The 23277-nt window shown below is 46.7% G+C and overlaps 2 protein-coding genes across 4 annotated transcripts in view; one reads left to right on the top strand and one right to left on the bottom strand.

Moving 5' to 3' along the window:
• Positions 1 to 23277, top strand: part of ADAM33 (ADAM metallopeptidase domain 33) — a 94369-nt gene that overhangs the window by 4011 nt on the left and 67081 nt on the right. For all 3 annotated transcript variants that reach the window (XR_014538424.1, XM_083571122.1, XM_083571123.1), the window contains exons 2-3: positions 6466 to 6548; positions 20499 to 20575. Coding sequence is in view for 2 of the 3 variants with exons in the window: in XM_083571122.1 (XP_083427248.1) it covers positions 6466 to 6548; positions 20499 to 20575 (160 nt within the window). In the remaining variant the exon portion in view is untranslated. The remainder of the gene's footprint in view (positions 1 to 6465; positions 6549 to 20498; positions 20576 to 23277) is intronic.
• Positions 9642 to 10225, bottom strand: LOC310742740 (small nuclear ribonucleoprotein E-like; the record flags this gene model as incomplete). Its single annotated transcript, XM_083572159.1, has 1 exon — positions 9642 to 10225. One exon carries the CDS (start codon positions 10223 to 10225, stop codon positions 9917 to 9919), a length of 309 nt encoding a protein of 102 aa, XP_083428285.1. The 3' UTR covers positions 9642 to 9916.

The raw sequence follows: 23277 nt of genomic DNA, 5'->3' as shown, positions 1-23277 counted from the left end.
GTGGACAGGCAAAACTGGGCAGGGAACTTTGCTAGAGTTTTATTATTGAGATATTTGTACAATAAATTTGGAAGAAACTCTTCCAACTTTTCTTCTCCTTCTTTTTCTTTTTCTTTTTTCTTTTCTTCCTTTTTTCTTTTTTGTTCTTTTATATATATGTGTGCATATCTGAAATATATATGTACGTATGTATTTGCAATATTTTGTAATAATGTTAAATAAAATTTAAAAAATAAAACAACTTTCCTACCTCTCGCACAATGCCAGAACTCCTGGACACTCAATGAAGCTAAATATTGGAAGATTCAGGACACGTAAAACACATAATAATAATAATAATAATAATAATAATAATAATAAATTTATTATTTGTACCCCACCCATCTGGCTAGGTTTCCCCAGCCACTCTGGGCGGCTGCCAACAGATTAAAAACAGAATAAAACATCACAAATTAAAAACTTCCCTAAACAGGGCTGCCTTCAGATGTCTTCTAAAAGTCAGACAGTTGTTTATTTCAGATGTCTTCTAAAAGTCAGATAGTTGTCTTCTAAAAGTCAGATAGTTGGTGGGAGGGTGTTCCACAGGGCAGGTGCCACCACTAAGAAGGCCCTCTGCCTGGTTCCCTGTAACTTTGCTTCTTGCAATGAGGGAACCGCCAGAATGCCCTTGGAACTGAACCTCCGTGTCCGGGCTGAACGATGGGGGTGGAGACGCCCCTTCAGGTACACTGGGCCGATTTATTCTTGCAGTGTACAGTTAAACGGTGGAACTCCCTGCCACAAGAGGCAGTGTGGCCACCAACCTGGAAGGTTTTCAAAATAGGATGAGACAGATTCATGGAGGAGAGGGCTATTGATTGCCACAGTTAGAGGCAGCAATGTGTCTGAATCCCAGGACTCAGCTAGACTGGTAAAGAAAAAGTGATTTACTGTACTGTCTATGTGTTGTATGTGTGATATAACATCGTGCCACCAGATGGCGACATGGAGTCCCGGTTTTCCTCTACCTGTTTTCCCTGTTATATTTACAATGCTTTAAACGGAAATCCTACTCTGATGTTTCAGCCCCAGTTGCTGAAGACCACAGGAGGGCGGAGGGCTCTTGTGTTCAAATCCTGCTCCTACAGGTGTCTGGCTGGTCCCTGTGAGTCCAACAGACTCTCCTTATGATCTTATAATCTTACTATGAAGCGGTGTCAGCACAATGCAAGGAAATCAAGATGACAGCCAAACAGACGCTCATTGTCATATAAACCTCCCTTGCACAGAAATCGGAACAGATGCTCAGTGAAGGCTGGATATAATGGAACAACTGTATCAGCTTTGTGCCAGCAAAGCAGGATGGATGCTGAATGAACAGGTGTTTCAGAAGAGCCTCCTCTCCCTCTTCTCTTACTTTTTGAACGAGATCTGTTTGTTGTCTTACCCGAGCCTTCAGTATGTGCTCCCTGAGGCTGATGGGAGTTGTAGTCCGAAACTTCTGGAAGAGACCAGACTGGCAAAGGCTGGACTGATCTCTTTTCTCTCCTCCTCTTCCCTGCTTCCCCTTTCCTCTTCCAATCAGCGATTTGTGGGGAGCTGCAGGGAGAGCTTGGTGCCGATAATGAAGTGTGTTGCAATTGCATTTCTTTACCTGGAAATGAATCAGACTAAATGAGCCTGGATAGCTTGGTTGTTGAGAGCTGATCACGCCAAGGTTGCAGGTTTGATCCCCGTCCGGGAAAACTGCATTGCAAGGGGTTGAACCAGATAATAATAATAATAATAATAATAATAATAATAATAATAATTTATTATTTGTACCCCGGCCATCTGGCTGGGTCTCCCCAGATGATTGTCAGGGTCCCTTCCAACTCTACAGTGCTATGATTCTATGATTCTAAATTCTTAATCAATACTAGATACAGTGGATGCTCAGGTTGCAAACGTGATCTGTGCGGGATGCACGTTCGCAACCCGCAGCGGCGTGTTCTGCACATGCACGGGTTGCAATTTGGTGCTTCTGCGCATGCACAAAGCGCGATTTAGCGCTTCTGCGCATGCGCGACCGTCGAAACCCAGAAGTAACCCGTACTTCTGGGTTTCAGTGGTCCATAACCTGAAAAAACACAACCTGAAGCGCCTGTAACCCGAGGTATGACTGTATAGTCACCGCAACCTAAGAAAAGCCATGTAACTGGATCAGGCCAATGGCCACTCTAGTCCAGCATCCTGTTCTCACAGTGGCCAACCAGATACCTGTGTGAAACCCACAAGCAGGATCCGAGCCCAAGAGCCCTCTCCCCTCCTGTGGTTTCCAGAAGGTAAGGTAAAAGGTCAAGGACCCCTGGACGGTTAAGTCCAGTCAAAGGCGACTATGGGGTCTGGCGCTCATCTCATTTTTCAGGCCGAGGGATCTGGTGTTTGTCCACAGACAGCTTTCTGTGTCATGTGGCCAGCAGGACTAAACCGCTTCTGGTGCAATGGAACACTGATGGAAACCAGAGCGCACAGAAACGCCATTTTCCTTCCCGCCAGAGCGGTACCTATTTATCTACTTGCACTGGCGTGCTTTCAAACTGCTAGGTTGGCAGGAGCTGGGACAGAGCAACGGGAGCTCACCCCGTCCCGGGGATTCGAACCGCTGACCTTCCGATCAGCAAGCCCAAGAGGCTCAGTGGTTTAGACCTTTTCTTTTTAAAAACACTGATAGGCCCATCTAGTCCAGGGTCCCGTTCTCACTGTGGCCAATCAGATGCCCATTATGGGAAAGCAGCAAACATGGTCCAAGCCCCAAAGCAACTCTCCGCTCCTGTGATTTCCAGTCCCTGGCATTCAGAAGCATTGCTGTCTTCTCATGCGGGCAGAGCTTCATGGACAGCAGTCACTGTGGGATGTGAAACACAAGAGCAGTCAAGTACAACATTCCTAGAGTGAACATGTTTACACATGGGGAGGAATGTTTGTCCAGCCAGCAGGTAAACTTCCTGTTTCCTTCTGGGCTGGGACAGACTTCCTCTGCATGTAACTAGAGGTGGGTGTGGCCTTGACTGTGCAGGTAACGACAAAAACACAGGGATGGACAGCCATCTCTCTCTCTTTGACTACATGCGTCGAAGAAGCAATATCTGCTTAGCCAAAGATGCTCTCTTGGCCAAGAGAGGACAAAGGGACTGTCTCCTTATGAGATAGTTTCCAGGTATATGTTACTTTTCTAAACTAAGTCTGCCTTCTGGGATCCTATTGTAAACAGAATGACGTGTGAGTAAACCTTTTTATACTTTTATAGAAGGCTGTGTCGTGTCTTTTATCTTTTATGAGGGAATAAGGGGAAAATACCAGAACAGTTATTATAGAGACTTTAGCGAGCCTGAGCAAACGCATCCGCTGCAAGTTTAAAAAGGGGGGAATGTTACTCTGCCAAATTGTGAACTTGTTAACACAAGTTGGAAAGGCTATTATCAGACAATATATCCTCTCCTGCATCCCCGAACATTCCCACAGTCATCAGCAGCTTTTTCTCCTCCATCAATATACCGATATAGATACAGATCTAGTCTAACCACTGCAAGAGCTTTGTGCAAGCAAATCAGGACAAATGCTCAGTAAATGAGTTGTCTGAAGGTAGCAAAAATGGGCCACTTTAAACAAACTTTTAGGAAGAGTGTTGTGGCCCTGTGGGCGAAAGCTGCCTTGGTTGTGTGGCAGGCCATTGCGTACAATATTTGTTATTTCACAGAATCGTAGAATTGTAGAGGTGGAAGGGACCCTGAGGGTCATCTAGTCCAACCCCCTGCAATTTGCAGCTGTCCCATATGCAGGGATCGAACCTGCAACCTTGGCGTTATCGACACCACGCTCAAACCAACTGAGCTGTTAAGCATAAAATTTACACAAGGCTTGAATCTCAGGGGAAGCTCAGTTGGTAGAGCAGGAGTCTCTTAATCCCAGGGTTGTGGGTTCGAATCCCGTATTGGGCAAAAGATCCCTGCATTGCAAGGGGTTGTAGGTGACCTTTGTGGTCCCTTCCAACTCTACAAGTCTATGAGTGTAAAAACAAGCAAACCCTCAAAGCAGCTTACGAAGGATAGAGAGTAAAATCGAGAAATAATTACAAGCCTACCTTGCAGCATTCAAATGTTAAAATACTAGAACGGATTAAAATTATAAGATGATACACTGTGGGGTGAGTCCCAGGCATCTCTCTCTTCCCCCGCAAACTTCCTTTCTCTGGTTAAATTAACCAGTGCACGACCTCTTGCAAATCTTACTCATTTAAGTAGAGCTTGCAAAGGAAAATGTCTCCTGTGGGATCCTGAACGAGGTACAGCATAGCCGTTTGAACCGACGTCTGTGCTCTTGTGCTTTGGTGCTTACGATCCTTTGAGATCTACTTATCCTTAATAGGCTTTTTAAGTCACTGAGAGAATGTTTAATTGAGCGGTGGCAGGAAATTGGGGAGGCGGTGGCGGTGGCAAGGGAGATACATTTCTTAAGCCTATTTTTAAAAAGCCCTTTAGCAAGTTATCCCATTGGATTTCACAGAGTGGCTGTGTATTCACTTTCTATCCTCCTGACCACAGCTGTGAGGTTGATGGGCAGGCTGTTCTATTTCGGGGGACCAGTCCCAGACTAATTTCCTTGGCGCTTGGCTTCCTCTAGGATGCTGGGCCAGTCAAGGTTAATGGGGTCTCAAGATTTTGTCTGCCTTTCTGTTCAGGACAGAGCTGGGTTTCTTTGGAAACATGGGATGGCAGAATTGGAAGGGCTCCTGAGGAACATCTAGTCCAGCCCCCTGCAATGCAGGAATTTGCAGCTCTCCCTTGCGGGGAGCGAAACTGCAGCCTTGGCACTATCAACACCACATCATCATCATCATCATCATCATCATCAATTTTATTTATACCCCGCCCTCCCCAGCAGGAGCCGGGCTCAGGGCGGCTAACACCAATAAAATCACAGTAAAACATAATAGGGGAAAAAGAGAGGGAGGAAAAAACCAATTTAAAATACAGGTTAAAATATAATTTAAAATGCAGCCTCATTTTAAAATAGCTGATAAATCAAGACCTTAAGGGGAGGGAAACATAAGGGTCAGACCGAGTCCAAATCAAAGGCCAGACGGAACAGCTCGGTCTTGCAGGCCCTGTGGAAAGATGTAAGTCCCGCAGGGCCCTGGTCTCTTGTGACAGAGCGTTCCACCACGTTGGGGCCAGTGCTGAAAAGGCCCTGGTCCTAGTTGAAACCAATCTAACCTCCTTGACGCTTGGGACCTCCAAAGTGTTGTTAATTGTGGACCTTAAGGTCCTCTGCGGGGCATACCAGGAGAGGCGGTCCCGTAGGTACGAGGGTCCTAGGCCATGAAGGACTTTAAAGGTCAAAAGCAGCACCTTGAACCTGATCCTGTACTCCACCGGGAGCCAGTGCTGCTGGTATAGCACCGGGTGAATGTGATCCTGCGGCGAGGGCCCCGTAAGGAGCCTTGCCACAGCATTCTGCACCTGCTGGAGTTTCTGGGTCAGCTTCCAGGGCAGCCCCATGTAGAGCGAGTTAAAATAATGAAGCCTGGAGGTGACCGTCGTGATCTATCTATATCTATCTATCTATCTATCTATCTATCTATCTATCTATCATCTATCTATCTATCTATCTATCTATCATCATCATCATCTATCTATCTATCTATTTATCATCTATCTATATCTATATATACACAGTCGTACCTTGGAAGTCGAACGGAATCCGTTCTGGAAGTCCGTTCGACTTCCAAAACATTCAGAAACCAAAGCTCGGCTTCCAATTGGCTGCAGGAAACTCCTGCAGCCAATCGGAAGCCCCATTGGACATTTGGGTTCCAAAGAACGTTTGCAAACCGAAACGCTCACTTCCGGGTTTGCGGCATTAAGGAGCCAAAACGTTCGACTCGCAAGGTGTTTGGGATCCAAGGTAAAACTAATTAAGAGTTTTCGTCATGTCTCAAAGCACCCTGCTCTCCCCTCTGCCATCGAGTAATCCAAGTTGTTTTCTGGTTGTTTTGGAGACTTCTCAAGTCGGTGCTTCACGACAGCTTTCCGAGTTCCCTTTAACTGTTTCAGCTTCTGCTATCTGGACGACAGATCTAGATGCTATCGCTCTGCCGCAAGAACAGTTTTCTTTCCTGCTTTCGGTCCCCTTCCCCGGTTTTTCTTGTGGGTTTTCCCCCCCTGCAGGTATTTCGCAGAAAAAACAACCCCAAAGGGGAAGAGAACTGAGTTTTGAGTTTGCCTTTGGTTCACAGATAAATCTCGGTTCCTGCTCTGCTCCCCAAACTACTTTTTTGGGGGGGCCCTTCTTGCTGGTTTTCCTGTAGCTCAGTTTTGCCGTCCCTAAAATGGTCCATTCTCTCTCTGGGCAGGTGCAGAGGTTTAAATGATTCTGGCAAGGGATCGGGATGGAAGAATTTGTTTCACTTAACTGGTCGTTTGAGTTTCTGTTTTCTACCCGCAGGACTGTCACCGCAGGGAGAGTTTGTCCGGCCACGATGGATCTCAGGAGGACGCAACCGGCGAGATGTTGGCGAGGCGGAAAAGGTCTGATCTTGCCTTCCTCTGTTTTGATTCCTGCCGATTCCCTATTTCTTTTCTTCGTTGCCTTGATGGGTGTTTCATTGTTGTGTAATTGTTTCTGCTTTTGGTGTTATGGGGGGTTTATTATGTTTTATTGCACTTTGTGACTGTTGAGTTTATTGTGCGCTGCCCTCAGATCCGTCCGGATGAAGGGAATTTTAGCATTTTTAATAGATGATAATAAATAGCATCTCGGACTTCGGAGGGAGAGCAAGGACGTGCTGTTCCAATGAAGAAGACGTAAGTTCTCTCAGGATATTACGGGCAGGTCTTGATACAGTTGCTAGGGTCACTTCTGCAGCGTACATCACAATTTCTTTCTTTCTTTCTTAAATTTGTATACTGTGCTTCATCCGTAGAACTCAGGGCAGTTCGCAACATCAAAATGCAGTGGTACCTCTGGTTGCGAATGGGATCCGTTCTGGAGGCCTGTTCGCAACATGAAAAGAGCGCAACCCAGAGCAGCGCGTCTGCACATGCGCGGGTTGCGATTCTCCGCTTCTGCGCATGCGCGTGATGTCATTTTGTGCTTCTGCGCATGCGTGAGCGGCGAAACCCGGAAGTAACCCTTTCTGGTACTTCCGGGTCACCGCAGGACGTAACCTGAAAGAACGTAACATGAAGCAAACATAACATGAGGTATGACTGTACAAGATGAAAACACAAAATTCATAATAAAGGCAAGTGGTGGGGGGAAGCAGAAACCAATACCCCCCTCCCACAAGCACATTTAAAAGGCATTCTGTTTATTTATTAAATTAAGCACCCTTGTATCATTTTAAGAGTGGTGCCTTACCTCAAAGGATCATGGGAACTGTAGTTTGTTCAGGGCGGATGACCTTAGCAAACCACGGTTTCTAGGATTCTGCATGACTGTTAAAATGATGTAAGTCAGACTATGGAACTCCCTGCTACAGGAGGCAGCGATGACCAGCAACCTGGAGGGCTTTAAAAGAGGATGGGACAAATTCATGGAGCCATTTCCAGTGGCTTCTAGCAACTGGTAGAAGCATTTCTCTCTCTCCACTCTCTGTATGCAAAGTTTAATTTTATAAACCTCTCTCTAGCTATCTCTTGCTCAAAACAAGAATCGATGTGCAGATATCTAGTCGAAGGGTGCAGCGCCTCTGAAACCAGCTGCTTTGTTCCTGCCGGACAGCAGTGATTTTCTCTAAAACGATGATATTTATGACAGCTATGATGATTCGTCTGGCGCCGGAAAACATCAGGCACTTGCGTAAAACTCATAAGAAGGCAAACGCTGCCCAGTGGGGCTCGCAATCTTATTTAGAAGAGGAACAAGAATAAACGGAACCGATTTCTGTGTGTGTTTGGCATAGGCCAAAAGCAATTAGGCATAAATGAGCCTTTTCCCTTTTCTTTTTTTTAAGAGCGAGGAAAGCAGGGATGAGTATTGGCTGTTGGAGAGTTCCATTAATAAGTCTAAAAGCGCTGTGCAAGAAAGAGGGGTGAGGTGGGCTTGAGAAAAGACACAGAGAAGCAGGCGAATGCAAAAACCGATTTGGAGAAATGTATTTGCTTGTTACACGATGACATGCTTTTGGTATCTCGCGTGCATGTTGGTGCAATGTGAACAATGTGTTAAATTGCACAGCGCTTGGGCTCAGGTCTTGAAGACCACATCCCCGCGCCTGGATGCTCAGAGATAAGGATGCCAGGTGCAGGGGGTTACCATAGCAACACCAGCAACATCATGCATCGCTTGCTGTGTCATCCACCCTGCCATGGGCTCAGGAAATGATTAAACCCGTTTCTGCACTTAGGCGTATTGCTTTCATTATTGCCCTGATTCATGTCCTGTTTGCTGTCAGGGTCTGACTCTGAATCGGTAGTTTGCCAGGTAGCGCCTGGAATTCTGAGGTAGAATTCCCCTGAACATGGAAGCTCTACTTAGGGGTAATCGTCGGTGACAGATGCATGTTTCTTTTTAAAAGTTTTTTATTGACTGTTTTTACATAACAAATTATTCCAACAATTGTATTTTTCCCCATTTCCCCCCTCCCATCTCCCCCACATACCCCTCCCTCCCCCCTACGACTTCCCTCAGTTCCTCTTTCTGATTTATTAACACATATTATTCTCTGCACGTTATAAACATGTAAAAATCTCTAAGTTATCCATCTATTATTATAAACAAATAAATTTGTGTATGTTTATTCAAAACCTGCCAAGGAGTCCAATTCATCTTGTTGTTTCTTTAAATACTTTGTAAAAGGTTCCTATTCTTCTTTAAAGTCACAGTTGTCCTTATCATGCAGTTTGTGTGTCAATTTTGCCAGTTCCGCATAGTCCATCAATTTCTTTTGCCACTGTTCTTTTGTCGGGGTTTCTTCATTCTTCCATCCTTGTGCTATTATGACTCTTTCTGCCGTTGTCGCGTACATAAATATGTTCTTCATTTTCCTTGGCAGGTCTTTTCCTACAATCCCTAACAAAAATGCTTCTGGCTTTTTTTACAAATGTTAATTTGAACATTTTCTTCAACTCATTATATATCATTTCCCAGAATTGTTTTGATTTCTCTACAATCCCACCACATATGATAAAAAGTCCCTTCTTTTTCCTTACATTTCCAACAAATATTTGAGCTGGTTTATGCATGTTTCTAACCCTCTTTTAATACTGCACAGGTAGCTGACAGCCCTGGTGAAACCGTTTTGACCTGGGCAGTTTCTTAAAATGTGTGTCACAAGAACAGAAAGAGTGATTGCTGCCATTTCCAGCAACTGATAAGCATCGCTGCTTCTGACTGTGGCCTAGTAGTCATTGATAGCCCTCCTCTCCCCAAATTCGCCTGGTCCTCTTTCGAAATCATTTTTATTTGATTTTACAAATAGAAGTTTGTAACAGTACCAATTACATATCTGTACAAAGAGATTTCTCTGAATCTTGCGATTCCCCCCTCCATCCCTTCCATGGATTCTATTGTGAACATTTTCAACTACATATTATTTCATAATCTATATTTTGTATCCATCCGTATTATCCACAATACCTGTTACATTACAAGTGATATTAAAATCCTGCTGATTTTTTCATCTGCTTTCAGTGGCCTCCCAAGTAAATTATATATTTTTCCCCATTTATTTTTTTTTTACTAACAAAACGTTTTATTTATAAAGAACTACAATTCAACACCAATGTAGAAAAGTTATTGGAAGTTAGGCAAGCACAAATTAAGTAACTGGCTTCATTCTTCACCCTTCAGACACCAATGGTAGAATTGGGAGCGATACCATTAAACCACTGCACATTTTCTTCTATAGGTTTAAAGATTAAAATAATAAGCAAAAGAGTCTCAACAGCTATTTCTAGTTAGAAACACTCTTTAGAAGAGTAATGTTGTCTTCTTTTAACATGATTCGACCTGGCTGTTTCCTTGATTTTGTCTTGGAGTGAATCTCCTCAGCATCATCCAGAACCAAGTTCATATATTCATCAAATCCCTGTTCATACAGCCACACCTGAATTCTGGACCTCTTCTGTAGGTATCTGAAGATGAGGTGGATGGCCTGCACCATCACTTTCTGCACCTTCTGTCCTTGGCCGGCAGCTGGGCTGGGAATGACCCCCGACAGGATGAGCCGACTTAGGCGGGACGGGGCAGCCCTTTTCCTCATTCTTTTAAAAAGTTTTTTGAAATATACTCAGAGTCGCAAAGTGATTTCATGCTCTTTATTCAGCTCATAGTGGTGAGGAGGAATGAATGAAAGTCCCCTCAAAGTATCTGCTTTATATACATTATTTACACAATGGGCTGCACATGATTGGCTAATTCCGGAATTCTACTGTAAGCCAATCAGGTTGTGGATTCACTTCTATCTGGAGCATGACTGGGTGGTTCCTGCCAACCAATCATACTGCTGCATTGTTCTAGGACCAATCAGACTGCTGCATTCTGAATCCTACTGTTCTAGGACCAATCAGACTGCTGCCTTTTGGATCCTATTGTTCTAGGACCAATCAGACTGCTGCAGTTTGGATCCTATTCAACTCAGTACATAACACTTTTGTTGTCTTGGTTCCTGAGCTTTCCGGTCAGCTTTGTCGTTTCGGCGTAGTCCATCAGCTTAGTTTGCCCTTCCTCTCTGGTAGGGACTCTTTCGTCTTTCGCCTGGTCATCTTTTGAAGCTGGCCAAGCTGGTGGCCCTCGCTGCCTCACTGTGGCAGGGAGTTCCACAGTCCCACAAATTTCTAACAAGTCTGATGTGACTGAGACACACACACACAGAGAGTAGAAAAACCTCAAAACAACCCGTTGGTGTGTCTTTTATTGCCCTGCTCTGTCCTCTGTCCGTTCCAGTCATGACACGGAGAGAGGTTGTCGGTTTCCGCAGCTATATATAGTCCCAAGTGCGGTTGCCAGAGGGGAATGTAGGCCAAGCATCTCCAGGTTTTTTTAAAATTTTATTTTCACCCTCTCCTCCTCCCCTGGGACTTGGCGTTCTTTGGGAAGGCCGCAGCGAGGGTATAATTTTGGGACGAATATTCTTGCGGCCGTGTTGTTCTTACTTGCAGCACCCAAAGGCCGGTTGCAAATCCCTCGAGCGTTCAGAGGAATTACAATGAAGGAGGCTCAGGCCCCTGGTTCCTTTCTAGGAATCTGATCGGCCTCCAGCTGCGCAGGGCAGCCTTTGCCAAGCTGGTGCCCTCCGGAGGCTTTGAACTACAACTCCCAACAATTGGACTACAATTCCCATCGTCCACAGCCTCTGGAGCTGCTGGGTTGGCAAAGGCTGCCCTAAGCTATTTTGTAACCCTAGTATCCTTGCAGCTATTAAATCCCTGTAGGTGAAATTGCATGCGCTGAACATTTAGCACCTGTGAGGGGTGGTTTCAGCAAGCCAAAGAAGGGAGAAGGAGGGCTGAGGCCAGGCCTAGACCTGATTTCTTCTTCCAGATGCTAGAAAGAATTTGATTTCTGCAGAAATTTGTTGGTGCTGCATTGTTTATTCATTTGCAAAAATAATTGCACGCCTCTGCGTCATTCAAGAAATGTACCAAAGTGGCTTACGGCATAAAATATAAGACAATAAATACCACAAGAAAGTTAAAAACAGGCCTCAGTTAACCGTTGCAGATGGATGTACAGGTGAAACTCGGAAAATTAGAATATTGTGGAAAAGTTCATTTATTTCAGTAATTCACCTTAAAAGGTGAAACTAATATATGAGATAGACTCATGACATGCAAAGGGAGATATGTCAAGCCTTTATTTGTTATAATTGCGATGATCATGGTGTACAGCTGATGAAAACCCCAAAGCAACCATCTCAGAAAATTAGAATATTAAATGAAATCAGCAAAACAAGGATTGCAAATAGAGCAATATTGGACCTCTGAGAAGTAGAAGCATGCATATGTACTCAGTGCTTGGTTTGGGCCCTTTTGCATCAATTACTGCCTCAGTGTGGCGTGGCATGGATGCCATCAGCCTGTGGCACTGCCAGTGGCGTAGCGTGGGTTGTCAGCACCCGGGGCAAGGCAAGTAATTTGCGCCCCCTAACCCGTGGATTTGCGCCCCCTAACCCGTGGATTTGCGCCCCCTAACCTGTGGATTTGCCCTAACCCCAGATGTTGCGCCCGGTGCGGCCGGCCCCCACGCTACGCCACTGGGCACTGCTGAGGTGTTATGGAAGACCAGGATGCTTCAATAGCAACCTTCAGCTCTTCTGCATTGCTCAGTCTCATGTCTCTCATCTTTCTCCTGGCAATGCCCCATAGATTCTCTATGGGGTTCAGGTCTGGCGAGTTTGCTGGCCAATCAAGCACAGTAATCCCATGGGCACTGAACCAGGTATTGGTACTTTTGTCAGTGTGGGCAGGTGCCAAAGTCCTGCTGGAAAATGAAGTCAGCATCCCCATAAAGCTCGTCTGCGGACGGAAGCATGAAGTGCTCCAAAATCTCCTGGTAGACGGCTGCATTGACCCTGGACTTAATGAAGCACAGTGGACCAACACCAGCTGATGACATGGCTCCCCAAATCAACACAGACTGTGGAAACTTCACACTGGACTTCAAGTATCTGGCATTGTGTGCCTCCCCATTCTTCCTCCAGACTCTGGGGCCTTGGTTTCCAAATGAGATGCAAAAGCCTGGAAGACTGCATCACAAAATTCAGAGAAGGGCACTTTGTGAGGTTTGGCTGAGTTCCACCCAAAGTGTGTGAATCATGGAGGGCAAATGAGCTTCGCTTGAAAATGTGAACTGAACACATTTCTCCCTGCATCTCTAAGTGCAGCCGTGAGTTTCCATGGCAGGACAGAGAATGCATTGCCCTGAAGGTGGTGATATGTTTGCTGTACAGTTTAGCAAGGCCTTGGGGTTTCCGAGAATAGAGAGTCTTTCTTTCTTTCTTTCTTTCTTTCTTTCTTTCTTTCTTTCTTTCTTTCTTTCTTTCTTTCTCTCTCTCTCTCTCTCCCTCCCTCCCTCCCTCCCTCCTTCCCTCCTTCCCTCCTCCTCCTCCTCCATCATCTTCTTCTTTTCTCTCTCTGTCCCCCCTTGCCCCCTTCTTCCCTTCTTCTTCTTCTTCTTCTTCTTCTTCTTCTTCTTCTTCTTCTTCTTCTTCTTCTTCTCTCTCTCTCTGTTCACGAAACCAGATGAGGAAGTGGTGAGATTGCGGCAGAAGCTGCCACCTCATTTTTCACAGCAGCTGCACAGGCGGCTCAACCACCACACAGGTGTGACAGGAAGGGAAACTGAGTCAGTCCATGGGCAGGATCTGCTGGGCGGGTGAGTCTTTTAAAGCCCCCATAAGCATTTCCTTGCCATTTTTAGCCTTTTCAACAGAAGAGCCTGCGATTCACACTTGTTCACATTTGGCACTACAGTTTTCAGTTGAAAAAGACGTATCAAGACATTAAATTATGCCATTTGCATTTCTCCTCAAAGGAGCTCAAGATGCCATACAAACACTCCTCCACACATCATTCTCACAACAGACCTGTGAGGTAGGCTGGCTCAGATGCTGTCACTCAGGTCACTCAGTGAGCTTCATGGCTTAATGGGAAGATTTGAACCCTGGTCTCTCAGGCTCTAGTTAGATATTCTAAGCCAGGGGTCAGCAAAGTTTTTCAGCAGGGGGCCAGTCCACTGTCCCTCAGACCTTGTGGGGGGCCGGATTATATTTTGGGTGAAAAAAATGAATGAATTCCTATGCCCCACAAATAACCAAGAGATGCATTTTAAATAAAAGGACACATTCTACTCATGTAAAAACACGCTGATTCCTGGACTGTCCATGGGCCAGATTTAGAAGGTGATAAGGACCGGATCCAGCCCCCAGGCCTTAGTTTGCCTACCCCTGTTCCAAGGTCTATCTCTAGATGCGTTGAAAATGAGTCAGTTGTCTTTGAAATGAGTATTTTAGGATAAAGTGCACTTAGAGATACATATGCTGAGATGAAATACATATTTATCATATGATAAATAAGACGTTTGGTGCATATTTTCATAGAACCTTAGAATTGTCGAGAGGCAAGGGACCCCGAGGGTCATCTAGTCCAACCCCCTGCAATGCAGGGATCCAGCATCCTCTTCTCACAGTGGCCAACCAAATGCCCCAGTGGGAAACCTGTGAACAGAATTCTGCCTTCGACTGTGGAGGCAGAACAGAGCCATCATGTCTTGTCGCTAGCTCCGTCCTCCATGAATTTCCTTTTAAAGCCATCCAAGTTGGTGGTCATCACTGCCTCCAGTGGGAGGGAGTTCCATAGTTTAACTCAGGCCTAGGCAACCTTCGGCCCTCCAGATGTTTTGGACTACAATTCCTATCATCCCTGACCCACTGGTCCTGTTAGCTAGGGATCATGGGAGTTGTAGGCCAAAACATCTGGAGCGCTGAAGGTTGCCTAGGCCTGCTTTAACTCACAGTTTAAGTCTCCTGAATATTTCAACAATCAGCTTTACCAAGGATGGATCTACATGCAGGAAAAACACACACACTGCGAATAAGTCAGAAATTAAACCGTTATAACAAAAGAAGAAAAAAAACGATATGGAAAAATTGCACAATTTTTTTTTGCTCTCCAGCGCCATCTGCTGTTGCATGTTTACAACACATTTAAAACACTTTTTGACTAATGTAGCTGAGTCCCGAGGGTCCACAAGTTGTAGCGTTAAGAGAGAAGGAAGAAAACCTTTCGCTCTCTGCTTTTTCCATGCCGTGGAAAACTTTATAAACGTTGACCTTGTCATCTCTTCCTCGCCTTTCCCTCTAAACTAAAAAGTCCTGAACGCTGTTTCCCTAGGCTCTCTGCGATTCATGCCTCAGAGCGCGGGAGCCCAGAGGATTCTGGGAAATCAGTGTGCGCGTGCACAAGTGAGACTGTGCGAGTGTGTGTGTGTGCAAACAACTTCATCCTTCCCTCTCCCTTGCAGTCTCAAGGTCAGCTTGGCTTGGCCTTGAGCTCAGAGCTTAGATAAGTGACCGATAATTGCTTCCTTTTTTGCTTTTCTTTGGCTTGACCCTGCGGCAAAGGGGCCGCCTTCTGCCAGGGACGGATTTAACTCTTGGAGGTGTGAAAAATCCCCAGCGTTGGGGGTGGAGATCTAGGGCGGTTGCAGGACTCGCACTGCCGTAAGGGACAGGAGTGGAACATCTCCAGCAGGGCTAAATGCCAAGTGTGACATGCAGGGCTGTGTTATGCCAGGAATGGGGTGGCGAGAGCGAATTCAGTGTCGTTTTCTCCGGCACATCTGATTCCGATGGGCAGGGCTCAGTGGCTTTCTCCCTGTCTCTCTGTGTGTGTTTGTGCAATGTGTATTTGTGTACGCGCATTTTGAAACCTTGGCAAGCCCATCCTTACCGAGTGGCTGGCATTTTGAGAGGCAGCGCCGTGCAGTGGTTGGAGTTTCCGACTTGGACCTGGGAGCGACCAGGGTCTGGAACATGGGTAGGCAAACTAAGGCCCGGGGGCCGGATCCAGCCCAATCGCCTTCTAAATCCGGCCCGCAGACAGTCCAGGAATCAGCGTGTTTTTACATGAGTAGAATGTGTCCTTTTATTTAAAATGCATCTCTGGGTTATTTGTGGGGTGTAGGAATTCATTTTTATTTTTATTTTCAAAATATAGTCCGGCCCCCCACAAGGTCTGAGAGACAGTGGACCGGCCCCCTGCTGAAAAAGTTTGCTGACCCCTGGTCTGGAACCTCACTCAGCCATGGGGTTGACCTTGAGCTCAGTCACTGCCTCTCAGCCCCTCCTCCTCCTGCTAAGATTTCCAGCAATTGGTAATTGGAATATTGCTGTCTTCGGCTAGGGAGGCAAAGCCGAGCTGTCGTGACTGATAGCCATCAATAACCATCAGTTGATCGAATCCCCTTGTAAAACCATCTAACTTGGTGGCTGTCATTGCCTCCAAAGGAAGTGAGTTTCGTAGTTTAACCGTGCTGCATGAAGAGAGGCTTTCTTCGCAAGGGATGCACAGTATAATAATAATAATAATAATAATAATAATAATAATAATAATAATAATATAAATAAATTTATTTATACCCCGCCCTCCCCAGCCAAGACTGGGCTCAGGGCGGCTAACACCCGATATAAAAACAATTGATTAAAAACAAGATTAAAATACAACATTAAAATGCAGCCTCATTTCAGCAGAAACTCCAATCAAAAACTTTTGGGGGATGAAAACGTCAAATCTTCACCAAGGCCAACTATTCAGACTGGTCCTACATGAGCCAGAAAAAAGCCAGGGAAGTCTCCAAATAGGAGTTCCATCACAGAAGGAGAAAGGAAAGAGGGGGAGGTGATCAAGTTGATTCCAAGCCAAAGGCCAGGTGGAACAACTCGGTCTTACAGGCTCTGCGGAAATAAATCAGATCCTGCAGGGCCCTGGTCTCATGAGACAGAGCGTTCCACCAGGCCGGGGCCAGTGTTGAAAAGGCCCTGCCTCTGTTTGAGGCTAATCTGACTTCCTTAGGGCCCGGGATCACTAGGGTGTTGCTATTTATGGACCTTAAGGTCCTCTGCGGGGCAGACCAGGAGAGGCGGTCCCAGACCTACGAGGGTCCTAGGCCGTGATAAAACCACATCGTCTCTTTCTCCGCACTGCAGAAACCTCGCTCCTGGGCCTTCTCCCTCTCCCCCCCCCTCTCTTTCCTGTGAAAACTCTTCCGCAGGCCAGCTTGGGCTGCCAGACGCTTGGCGTGCCTTGCGAGGCTGACTCAGTCCTTTCTCCTCTCGCGGTTATTTTTTATTTTTAAACACCTGTTTGTCATCTGGTGCCTGGAAGCCGAAGGGCCTGTTTTCAGTTTCAGCTCGGGTGATGCATTTTGCAGTCACCCGGAGGTAGCGCAGGAAGCAGCGAAGGGTTGGGCACCCTTTTCATTAGAGAAGTGTGCGGGTGCGAGAGAGAGAGAGAGAGAGAGAGAGAGACTCGCTTGTTTCTTTCCAACACACTGACCTTGCGCAACCTTTGACGAGTAGCTCCTGTTGATCTTCAGTGAAAAACATAGGAATGCATCATCTCTCCCCAAATTGCAGCACGCTGGATTTGCATGGCGACCTGCTAGGTGCACGACAGCCCCTCTGTCCCAAATCATGGTCTTTTAAAGCAACATGCAATAAACATGCAGGCCACTGAGTTGTTGTACACAGTCATACCTCATGTTATGTTTGCTTCAGGTTGCATGTTTTCAGGTTGCATCCCGCGGCGACCCGGAAGTACCGGAAAAAGTTACTTCTGGGTTTTGCTGCTCGCGCATGTGCAGACGCGCAAAATGATGTCACACGCATGTGCAGAAGCTGTGAATCGCAACCCGCGCAGTCGCGGGTTGCGTTCTTTTCAGTTTGCGAACGGGCCTCCAGAACGGATCCCATTCGCAACCAGAGGTACCACTGTATTGAGAAAGGGAGAAAAAGGCACTCTATCTACACGGAGCATAATTTTCTATACTTCTCCCGTCTGTTACTTGTCTTTCCTCTAAATCAGGGGTCAGCAAGGTTTACCGGCCATGGGCTGGAACACTCCCATGGAGATCATCTGTGGGCCGGACTGGCTCTGGAGGGTAGGATCCAGACCAGTGGCTTCAAAATACAAGAATGGGGATTCTGACTTAGCATTTGGAAAAACCTTCTGACAGTCAGAGCTGTTCAGCAGTGGAACAGTCTCCCATGAGAGGTGGTGGACTCTCCTCCCTTGGAGGTTTTTCAGCAGAGCTTGGATGGTCCTCTGTCATGGATGTAGGGTCGTTTTACCCATAGGTGCTAGGGGTGTGGGGCACCCGGGCGCCAGGCTCTCAGGGGCACCAGGCAGAGACTCCGGGGCCCAAGAGTTGAGTCTAGGGAAGAGCCCGCCCATTGGTTGGAGTGCCGCGGCAGGCTGTTCTGCTGTGGGTGGCTCTGCGCTGTGAGTTTGGGGGTGACCGAGCCAGCGAGACACTGAGGTGGCTGGCCGGCTCCGCCCTCCTGCGCACCTGGGACTGGGCAACTTGGGGGGGGGGTGCTGGTTGGATCTTTGCACCACAGCGCCGCCTAGATGACAGATGTAGGCAAGGAATTATTTTCTTCAAAGTTGAACTAAAATACTGTCAGGCTTATTTTTACTGTTTAAAGATACCGAAAGCAAAGGTATCATAAAGCAAAATGATTTATGAATGATAATTCAATAATCCCATTTCATAGCTTATCTGTTTCTGTAAATGATATCAACCTGTTGTTAAGCACAAACAGCACTGGATGTGTATTAAAACAGGCGAGGCAAAATATGACTTTCCGTTCTTCTGTTCCAACCTACTTCCTCCTCCTCCTCCTCCTGTGATCACTCGTACTGAGTAAGATTGTCTTCCATGAACATGGTCTTAACACTGAGTCCATAAGTGACTGTGGAGGCCAAGTCTGGATCCACACGCCCTTCCACAGTGGGGACATAGGTTGCCAGGCAGAAGTTGATCACGGTGTGGATTTGCCAAGCATGCCTTCCTCTTAGCACGTTTCTCCCTTGCGTCCTGAGTTCAAGTGTCTTCAAAGCCCATGACACCTTTGGTAAAGGCTGTTCTCCAACTGGAGCGCTCACAGGCCAGTGTTTCCCAATTGTTGGTTTTTATACTACATTCTATTAGATTTGCCTTGAGAGAGTCTTTAAACCTCTTTTGTTGACCACCAGCATTACACTTTCCATTTTTAAGTTCGGAATAGAGTAGTTTTCTGACATTAAGAACTGTTCAACTGTGGAACGGTCTCCCGCGCTAGCGGTGTGGGGCACCCGGTCGCCAGGCTCTCAGGGACGCCAGGCTGAGAGTCTGGGGCCTGAGAGTTGAGACCAGGGAAGAGCCCACCCATCGGTCGGAGCACCACAGCAGCCTCTTCTGCAGCGGGCCCTGCGCCACGAGTTCGGGGGCAACCGATCCAGCGAGATGCTGAGGTGGCCGGCCGGCTCCACCCTCCTGCACGCCTGGGACTGGGCAACCTGGGTGTGTGTGTACTGGGCGATCTTTGCACCCTGGCACCACATATGCTTAAGACAGCCCTGCATGGATGCTTTAGCTGAGATTCCTTCATTTATTTGTTTTAATTTATTTAATCGTTTTTTCAATACAGACATCAACCACAAAAAACACATACAACAAAAACCTCAATAACACTAATAATACAATTTAACAATTCAGATTCAGAGTACTGATATACCTATAACGACACCCTTTTAACAATATTTCCCCACCTCTCCTCCCCCACTTCCCACCACTTTCCATCTTATCGCTTAAGTATTCCTTCCAGATTTCTTCATATTTATCCATTCTTATTTTGCGTCGATATGCAATTCGTTCGTATGTAACTAGTCTGTCCATATTGTCAATCCATGTGCTCAATGGGATCTTTTTGCAGCTCTTCCAATTCATCAAAACAAGGTTTTTTTGCTTCTAATATGGCACGGTACATCCATTTTTTTGGACTCCTTGTAATCTCCCATGTTTCTGGTATATAATTTAGAATTAGATTCAAATCCCCTAAATAACAGTTTCTTTTTATTACTCTTGCTATATATATCCTTAAAAGGTAAAGGTAAAGGGACCCCTGACCATTAGGTCCAGTCGTGACCGACTCGGGGTTGCGCGCTCATGTCGCTCTATAGGCCGAGGGAGCCGGCGTTTGTCCACAGACAGCTTCTGGGTCATGTGGCCAGCATGACTAAGCTGCTTCCGGCGAACCAGAGCAGCGCACGGAAACGCCTTTTACCTTCCCGCCGGAGTGGTTCCTATTTATCTACTTGCACTTTGACGTGCTTTCAAATTGCTAGATTGGCAGGAGCAGGGACTGAGCAACGGGAGCTCACCCCGTCGCGGGGATTCGAACTGCCAACCTTCTGATCGGCAAGTCCTAGGCTCTGTGGTTTAACTCACAGCACCACCTGCATCCCATATATATATATCCTTACCTCGCACCAAAATGACCTTATCACCGGGCAGTTAATCATCATATGTACTAAGTTTGCATTTTTACTTCCACATTTCCAGCAGTTGTCTGCATTTATTATACTGAGATTCCTTCATTGCAGAAGGTTTGACTAGATAACTCTGGGGGTCCCTCCCAACTCTACAGTTCTTTGATTCATTGCACCTGGGTGCTAGAGGACTGATTTTTTTTTGCTGCAGAATTGTCCCTTTGGGTACAATGAGATTCTGCCTTACCTCCTGTAACATTTTCCCTCTTGTGTCATTGCTAGGGGAGGTCATCTAGAGATTTGGGGTGCGCTCTCTGTGCTGGGCAGCTGACACCCAAATCTCTTCCTCCTTTCTCACTGTGTCAGGTGTGCTGGCACCAGGGGGCTACCTAGCTGGCAGAGGTTTCCCATCCTTTGCCCAGAATTTGGGAACTTGCTGGAATCTGGCATCAGAAAAGGTGTCCAGTGTGAGCTGATATCTCTCCTCCTCTCTCTCTTCTGCAGACTCCATTTCCTGCCCATGGAGAGGTAGCGGTGACAGTGGAAGGCAAAGATCTCCTTTTGGTGCTGGAAAGAAACCAGTAAGTATTACGTGCCTGTCGAAGAGCCCACTTACTATGAATTCCCAGAGGGTCAAGATCCTGCACCCAAAAATGCCAGAGTTCTGATTACATTGTGCCAACGGGAGAGGAGTTGTGTATCTTGAGGAGTTTGTTCTGCTCCTTGCCGGGGATGAAAGGGGCGAAGGGCAGACTGCTCCTGTGTTCGAATCCTGCTTGCAGACATCAGGGTGGCCACTGTGAGAACAGGATGCTGGACTAGGTGGGCCCTTGGCCTGATCCAGCAAAGGCCCTTCTTACAGTCTTAAAAATGTGCTGTCGAGGGTGTGTTTCGGGGAATGCAAATATTCCTTAAAAGTTGGTAATTTTTTTTTAAAGAGTTCCGGCCCAGGACGTGACACCAGAGCTTCCAGAAATGGCCGGCTCGCCCGACATACCTTGCTGTAACACCCTGTTGCAAAAACACCAGCTCCTTTTGATTTGAGCCACGGCTCAGAGCTCTCAGCAGGAGCGCGCATGTTCCTTGCAGAAAGTTGAGCCCTCAGCTGGAGCAGAGATGAATTCCTGCTGAGTCTGGGCTGGGACGTTGGTGGGCTTTGCCAGGCGAGTTATTCTGGCTTCCTGAAAGGATAAGATCAGACCAAGGGCCCACCTGGTCCCGAATCCTGTTCTCGCAGTGGCCAAAGGGAAACCAACAATCAGGATTCAAGCACAAGACCCCTTTCTCCTCCCGTGGCTTCCAGCAGCTGTTATTCTGAAGCATTGCTGCCTCCTCTCTTCCATGAATCTGTCAAATGCTTTTTCCAGCCCTCCAGCCTGGTGCCCATCACTGCATCCTGAGGCAGGCAGTTCCACAGTTTAACCCCTGACAAATTCACAGGCGGTAAAGGTAAAGGTACCCCTGACCATTAGGTCCAGTCGTGACCGACTCTGGGGTTGCGGCGCTCATCTCGCTTTATGGGCCGAGGGAGCCGGCGTACAGTTTCCGGGTCATGTGGCCAGCATGACTAAGCCGCTTCTGGCGAACCAGAGCAGCGCACGGAAACGCTGTTTACCTTCCCGCCAGAGCGGTACCTATTTATCTACTTGCACTTTGTGCTTTCGAACTGCTAGGTTGGCAGGAGCAGGGACCGAGCAACGGGAGCTCACCCCATCACGGGGATTCGAACCACCAACCTTCTGATCGGCAAGCCCTAGGCTCTGTGGTTTAACCCACAGCACCACCCGCGTCCCCTAACAGGCAGTAGACATGCCCATTTTCCATCAGCAATGTCTAGGCAACATGATGGCCATGTACATACGCAATAAACAATCTTTTATAGAATTCCTTCAGACCCCAACAAGTCCAAAATGAAATCTTTAGTCTCAAAGTCTCTGAAAATCTTTAAATGAAGCGAGGCACCAGACTTTGTACGATGAAAGACAAGCTGTGAAGCTTTGTGTATTCAGCAAATATGACGTCCAACACTGAACGGTGATTCCGGATATTGACTACTGTTTCATAGAATTCTTCGTCAGCGTGGTGGGAGGATATGGAATTGCTTCATAAGCCTATCTTATTTCGAATGAATCTATGTAAATGAAAATATCAAATGCTGTGGAACAGTGTTCATGTAATAATGTAGTCAATGCCCATTTTCCAAACTGAGGTTGGGAGTCCTTTTCACCCCAACGGATCCAATTCCTCATGGACTAACTTCTCAGGGGCTTCCGCCATGGTTTTTAAATTTTTAAAAAACATCTTTATTGAAAGTTCAAAAAGTATATAGCTATATGTGCACTAAACATTTTGCGACGTAAACAAAAAGAGAGAAAAAGAAATAGGAGAAACAGAACCAGTGTAGAAGGGAAAATAAAGGGGGAAAACCCCCCAAAACTGTATATTTTACAAGATTGTTATTGTACTTCACCAGATCTTAACCCATTACAGTATTTGTAAGAATGGATTCCACATATCATTGAATTTGTCCATGGCAAGTCTGCAGAAGGGAGCTGCATTTTTATTTTTCCAGTTCATCAGTATCAGTCTTTTTGCTTTGATAAGGGCACAGAGAGTCCACTCATATTGCCATATTGTCCTTTGCTCCGCCATGTTGGTTTTGGGCGGGGCTAGAGGGAAACGAGGGCGGAGCCACGGGTTGCGTTGCTGCAGCGGTTGGAGTGAATCCCCTTTGAGGAAAACACTGACGCGTTGGGGCCCTTTTAAGTTTAGAGCAGGCGCTGGCAACCTAAGGCCCGTGGGCCACAAGCGGCCCATGGGGGTCGTTTAACCGGCCCACGGACCCCCTCCACCTGCTCGGTCGGCTCCCGTGCACTGCCTTCCGGGACGCTGGCCGGCTTCCCATTGGCTGCAGGAAACTCCTGCAGCCAACGGGAAGTTGCGCACGCCTCCTCCGTGCCGGAAATAGCGTTTGCCAGCGGGACCGTGAACCGGCCCAAGCCACAAAAACTTTGCCGACCCCTGGCTGAGAGAAACGGCAAGTTAAGAGGAGAATCCTAGAATCATCGTGGTGGAAGAGACCCTGAGGGTGATTTCAACTAAAGCGTGATAGAAGCTTGCAAAATTATGGATGTGTTTGCAATGTCTCTCTCTCCAATCCCCCCCCCCCCCCCATGTAACATTTTTACAAATCAGTTTCATTTGTTGAGACATTAGGAAGAAAAGGGGGAAAGAGGTGAAGGGGGGAGGAAAGATGGGTGGGGATGGGGTTGGGTGGCGATGT

The sequence above is a fragment of the Podarcis filfolensis genome, assembly GCF_964270895.1.
Source record: "Podarcis filfolensis genome assembly, chromosome: 9".
NCBI classification, from domain to species: domain Eukaryota; kingdom Metazoa; phylum Chordata; class Lepidosauria; order Squamata; family Lacertidae; genus Podarcis; species Podarcis filfolensis.
Note: the sequence above shows the minus strand (reverse complement) of the source record. Positions and strands in the feature narration are given on the sequence as shown.